The sequence below is a fragment of the Dama dama genome, chromosome 3, assembly GCF_033118175.1.
Source record: "Dama dama isolate Ldn47 chromosome 3, ASM3311817v1, whole genome shotgun sequence".
NCBI classification, from domain to species: Eukaryota; Metazoa; Chordata; class Mammalia; order Artiodactyla; family Cervidae; genus Dama; species Dama dama.
Genome location: NC_083683.1, coordinates 71,945,876 through 71,952,236, shown reverse-complemented (window position 1 = coordinate 71,952,236; position 6,361 = coordinate 71,945,876). Strand labels below are relative to the sequence as shown.

The 6,361-nt window shown below is 39.7% G+C and overlaps 1 protein-coding gene across 1 annotated transcript; it reads left to right on the top strand.

Annotated features, from left to right (window-relative positions):
* The first annotated feature begins 2,686 nt into the window (after positions 1–2,686).
* LOC133043456 (olfactory receptor 2AP1) lies at positions 2,687–3,628 on the top strand. Its single transcript, XM_061124320.1, has one exon. It carries the CDS (start codon positions 2,687–2,689, stop codon positions 3,626–3,628), a length of 942 nt encoding a protein of 313 aa, XP_060980303.1.
* The last annotated feature ends 2,733 nt before the right edge of the window (positions 3,629–6,361 follow it).

Here is a 6,361-nt window from a genome sequence, read left to right as displayed (position 1 = left end):
CTGATATTAAATAGGTGATTAATCTGATGAATTAACTACTATGACGGTGTCTGTGGGTGGCAAAAGTTTAGCCCTCCCAGGTAATATATACATATTTTCCCAACTTCCTCTCCTTAAACTGGACATTTGCAAGTGTGTTCTCAGAAGCAACCCACAGGTCAATGTGGGCTCTGCTCTCTCTCAGCCTGAGCACTCCATTTTTATCTGTTTTATATTTGGTTTATGCATACACTCCAAAAAATGAAAATTACTGCTTATTGTCTTTAGCCAGTAGTGTCTATAACTAGGCTAATTATAACCAGGCTAACAGTGCTTAGAAAGTGTGAGTTTTCAGGACATCCATGACCTGCAAATGGTTCCAACTAGGCTGTTTGTCCATGGCCAAGTCCAGCTATGCCCACCCACTGGGGAAGGCAAATGCCATGACTCCATAGCCTCCCTCTTCCCTGAAGCTCATGCTCTTATGCTATGGCAGCACCACCCCACCTCACCTCCAAGCTAGTCTCTCTGGAGCCTCATCCATTAGCCATATGCTTAAAATTTGTTCCCAGAGTTGTCGACGGAGGACAGTCTTCAGCCTGCCCCAACAAGAATCCCCAGGGCAACTTATGCCTCTTCACTCAGTTAATTCCCCAGTGCATGCTCTCAATAGAACAAATATAACCTGTGTCACTTTGGGTTAAGTATAACCTGGATTAGGATGTGGAGTTTATGTTCTGTCTTCTGAGACCATCAACCTCATTTTTCCTAGGACAGAAAAAGCCAGGACTACTCTGCTCCTCAAAGTCCTTCTTTTAACCTCCTGTGTCCACTTCACTTTTAAGAGGACATCCAAAACCTCTGATTCAGCTCCAGTCTGAATTAGTGGAAAAACAGGGGCAGGAAAAGACTATTTCTTGCTAAGAGAAGCCCCTGGAAGTTTCTATTATTCCTGTGAAATGCAGGATAGGACTTGGTGGCTGATAATGTAGAAAATGTAATACATTTTATATCATTTTGTAATGGCACAGCCTTACAATTTTCACGCACCTCTAAGAATATCTAGGACTAAAATCCCACTATAAGCCATTTGGATAGCCAAGTGAGGAAGAATATTCTTTGTTCACCACTACATTGACTTCACTTCTCTGTGACTGGGAAGCCTGAAAGTGAAACAGACATGACTACTCAACCTTTCCCTGAAGATTTCAGGTTGGTAATCTGGAGGGCAAGGGCATCCTGAGCATTGTGTAACTTTACTTGATCTCTGATTCCTACTGTGAACTGCAACCCACTAGTGGTTTATGGAATCAATTTAATGCGTTGCAATCAGCATTTGAAAAATAATTAATAGAATAAAATAAAATAAAAAATACCTGGTTGTATCACATGCAGTAAGGAAGGAGTGTTCTATAAAACTTTTATTTATGTTAGATATATACATGTTTACCAGAAAATTACTTAAGTGTAGAATACTCCAAAAATGCTTGAAAATGGCTGCCATATAAAACAACATATAGGAAAAAATTATAAATCAATAAGGGCATTCTCATACAATGTGATTCCTTAATAACATGAGCTCACAAATCAGTAGAGATTTGAAATGCTTTTGAAGTGCTTAAACATGAAGTCTCCTAGAAAACCTTGAATCACAGTTTTTATATACTTTCCCCATAAAATTTCCATACTCACGAACCCAAAATGCTTTATACATGATTTAGTGGATTCATAGACATGGCAAATTCAATCTAGAATTGTTTAGAAATCCTACTTTAAATATTTTTAAGCTCCTAAATTTTTCTTAGAAGGTAATAAAATCTCTTTGTCCTTACGGGGAAGCAAAACTCTAAATATTTTGAATGTGCTTATGTAAGTAAATGCAAATTTTTATTCTAATCTAACACCGACTCAATGGACATGAGTTTGGGTAAACTCCAGGAGCTGGTTGTGGACAGGGAGGCCAGGCGTGCTGCGGTTCATGGAGTCGCAAAGAGTCGGACACGACTGAGCGACTGAACTGAACTGAACTGAATATTTACTGAATCCTAGACAGGTATATGGAATGGTTCAAAGAACAGAATGACATAATCCTAATACAGAGAACTTTGAATTCTAATGGACAGGCAAGGAGAGAAGCATGGAGGGTCCACTGGGAAGAAGTGAGGAGCTGGTACTTTTTGACGTCAAGGAAATCAAAGGGAGTTGAACAAGAAGGAAAATGAGAGACTGCTATAGTCACATGAAAAATAAGAGCAAAACTGGCAGGGGAGAGTAAGAAAAACAGCTAGTCTGAGAAAAGTTAGACAAATACATAGAGCAATAAATGGAATCAGTGGGAAGAAAGAAACGAGAATATAGAAGAAAGAAAATTACAAACTAGTCTAGAAGGAGGCAGCTGCTGGAAGCATTCCTTTAATAACTCATTCCAAAAGCTATTTAAACATCATTTATAAGGCATATATTTATTTCATATTGGCACTGGGGAGAGTACCATGTGGGAAAATAATGACAACTTTTCTATGCAGGGCAAAAGAGACTGGCAAGGACCCAGCAACATTCAGCTGGGCCACTGGGCTGGGTCATATCATCAGAGGAAAAGTTCATCTCCTTTGTTTTTTCAGATTCCATCTCACCATTTCAGAGCTCCTCTTCCTTTTTCACCTTTCATTACTATCACTTTTCTACCTTGAGATAAACTTTTTCAGCAATGAAAAATAAAACCGTGTTGACTGAGTTCATCCTGCTGGGTCTAACAGATGTCCCTGAACTCCAGGTGATGGTTTTCATCTTTCTGTTCCTCACCTATTTACTCAGCATCATTGGAAATCTGACAGTCCTCATCCTCACCTCGCTGGACTCCCATCTTCAGACCCCCATGTATTTCTTTCTCCGAAACTTCTCCTTCTTAGAAATTTCCTTCACAAGCATCTTCATTCCCAGGGTCCTGTTCAGCATCACAACAGGGAACAAGAGTATCAGCTTTGCTGGCTGCTTTGCTCAATATTTCTTTGCCATATTCCTGGGGGCCACAGAGTTTTATCTTCTGGCTGCCATGTCCTATGACCGCTATGTGGCCATATGCAAACCCTTGCATTACACAACCACCATGAGCAGCAAAGTCTGCACCCAACTTGTCTGCTCTTGGCTGGCTGGGTTAATGGTTATTATACCACCAACCACTCCGATGACTCAGCAGGACTTTTGTGAATCCAATAGGCTGAACCATTATTTCTGTGACTATGAGCCCCTTCGGGAACTCTCCTGTTCAGACACAAACCTCGTAGAGAAGGTTGTCTTTCTTGTGGCATCAGTGACGCTGGTGGGCACTCTAGTACTAGTCATTCTCTCCTACACGTTCATCATCAGGACTGTTCTGAAACTCCCCTCCGCCCATCAAAGGACAAAAGCCTTTTCCACTTGTTCTTCCCACTTGATTGTCGTTTCTCTCTCTTACGGAAGCTGCTTCTTCATTTATGTTAAGCCCACAGCAAAAGAAGTGGACACGTTCAACAAGGGAGTAGCTCTGCTCAGTACCTCAGCTGCACCTTTGTTGAATCCCTTCATTTACACCCTAAGGAATCAGCAGGTAAAACAAGCCTTCAAGGATACAGTCCGGAAGCTCGTGCATCTTAAGGAATTTCAGAATTAAAGCCCTAATGGATGAGTTCTTACCATGTACCAAACTCTCTGCCAATTACTAGGCTTCCAACATACAGTTAAACTTAAGGCCAGTGAGAAAGACTGGAAAATAAATAAATTATAACCTGTAAGTGTTCATATAAAGAAACGATTAGGCTTTATCAATGAAAAAGCAGTTCAACCTGAATTAGTGAGTCAATAAATGTTTTCAGAGGGAGTGCCATTTAAACTCAGTCTTAACAAGTAGGAATAGGTCAAGCAAGTAAAAATAAGAGGAAGAAACTTGGGTGGAAAGATTGTTGGTAGGAATGCCAAATTTCAGTCCTACAAGATTGAGTAAACGTTGTCATTCATTTCAGTGAAATAAAAAGGATAAGGAGAGAGTTGAGGAGATAATATTTTTTAGTTTTGAATTAAGTTAAATCCCATTTTAGGTAAATTAAGTGCTCATAATGTCAAGTCATTTGGATTTGGGACAAGATTTTGGCTCAGATGGTAAAGAATTCACCTGCAATGTAGGAGACAGGAGTTCAGGAAGATCTTCCCTGGGTCAGGAAGATCCCCTGGAGAAGGGAATAGCTACCCACTCCAGTATTCTTGCCTGAAGAATTCCATGAACAGAGGAACCTGGCAGGTTACAGTCCATGGGATCACAAAGATTTAGCAATCCATAGCTATTGAAATAGAAATTGATGTAAAAATTGAGGGTGTCATGAATAGAAGAAGGTGAGCAGAAGAGGCAGAGAAGATGATAAGAAGTCAATAGAGGAGTCCCCTGGTGGTCCAGTGGTTAAGAATCCACCTGCCAAGGCAGGGGACAAAGTTTTAACCCCTGGGCCAGGAATATCCCACATGCCGCTGAGCAACTAAACCCATGCGCCGCAACTGCTGAGCCACTTGCCTAGAGCCAGTGCTCTGCAGCAGAAGAAGCCGCCACAGGGAAGCAACTAGAGAAAGCCTGAGCAGCAGCAAGGACCCAGCACAGCCAAAAATAAAATCTTCAAAATAAAAAAAGAAGTCAATATATCTGTGGAATTCACGGGAAGAGAATATTTCAAGAAATATAGATAGTTGGCAATGCGAAATGCTGCAGAACCAATTAATATGCAGAATGACATTATGACAATTAGGGCGTTCTTATTGATTATAACCATCTTCAAAAATGTGGAATTTGAGGATGGGAGAGGAAGTCTAACTGTAGTGGGATACTGCCTGGTAAAAGCTAAAAAGTTAGGAATTGTAAAATGGAATGCCAAGAGTGGAGAAATGAAAATAAAAACAACCTCCAAGTTGTCTTCCCTGTCATTTCTCACTACTAGTATCTACGCTTTCACAGTACACAGTATATCACAGTGTACATCACAAAAATGGTTATATTAAACTACATTCTCTTCTTGTCTGTAAGATTGCAAAATTCTGAGTTAATATTTGATCATAGTTCCATCTACAATATCAACCAGTGATAGGTGTTCAATAATTCATTGTTGAATGGATAAATGAATAATGGATGAGTAGACGGGTGGATGGGTGAACAAATGAATGAGGGAGCCCAGAACTGAATCTTTTTAAGGTGAAGAATCTCAAACCTTTGAGAATTTACATACCGAGAGCAATGAATTAGCAAGGCATGCCTCATGTGGATGACTTAGATCTGCCTGAAAATTCCTCTCTATTTTACAGATGAGGGAATGGAAGATTAAAAAGCTGAAATAAGTTGTGCAGGGTCACACAGCTGAGTGCCTGCGTTAGAATTAAATACTAAATATGTCTGATGCCAGAGTCCAACTGCTGAAATTCTGAGTAGTACAACCTTCCACCCACTCTAACTAAAGTCCACTCTTCTAAGTGCTTCTAAGTATTTTAAGTAGCCTTGGATTTTGGCTTTCTCCAAGCTCTCAACAAGCTTTCATTAGAAGCCTTTAGTAGGTGAATCTCTTTAGGAAGTTGAAAGCATGCAAAAACCTATATCATCCCACCTATGGCTCCTGACCTCTCTAAAGAGGCTTCTCCTTTCCACATTCATGTCTCTTCTGAACAACATGGATCTTCTATTATCCTCTTTAAGACGGATCAGCTTTTCATCCATGGAGCACAACTCGACTCAGTTCAAGATGCTGAAAAACTGCAGAGCTGATGTTTGAAAGACAGAATTGTGGTGCTTGGAAGCAACTTTTCATGGAAATAAGGTGTATTTGAACATGTGACAATTGAGATATACAAATAGAGGTTTTGCTTTCTTTGTGCCTTTCATGGTGGTAGCAGGTGTGAACCTTCAGAAAGGTACCAAATACTGATATCTGTAAGAACAGATATCTCATTAATTCCATGATGGTCCAGAGGTTAAGACTTGAAAATCTCACTGCCATGGCCCAGGGTTCAATCCCTGTTTGGGGAACAAAGATCATGCAAGCCACATGGCATAGCTAAAAAAGAAAACAAACAAACAAAAAAGCACATATATCTGCTTTTTGAGAACTTCTATAGAATTCCATTCCAATCAGCTGTACTCCAATACAAAATAAAAAATTTAAAGTTTGGGAAAAGAAAGAATTCAATTCCATTATTTAAAATGGGTTTTCTATCAACCAGCCCTAGACCCAGTAACTAGACTAGCTTTTCTACAACTATCTTAAGACAACTTGTCAGCTGCTTTAATTGACAAAAGTTATTTTCAAATCTCATTCTAAAAGAATATTCTAAATGTATGTTTCAAAGTATGCTGTTAAAAATTTGGGTTTTTCTG

Bases quoted from the DNA above. Each gene is read 5' to 3' on its own strand.
- LOC133043456 (XM_061124320.1), top strand. From the start codon at position 2,687: ATGAAAAATAAAACCGTGTTGACTGAGTTCATCCTGCTGGGTCTAACA.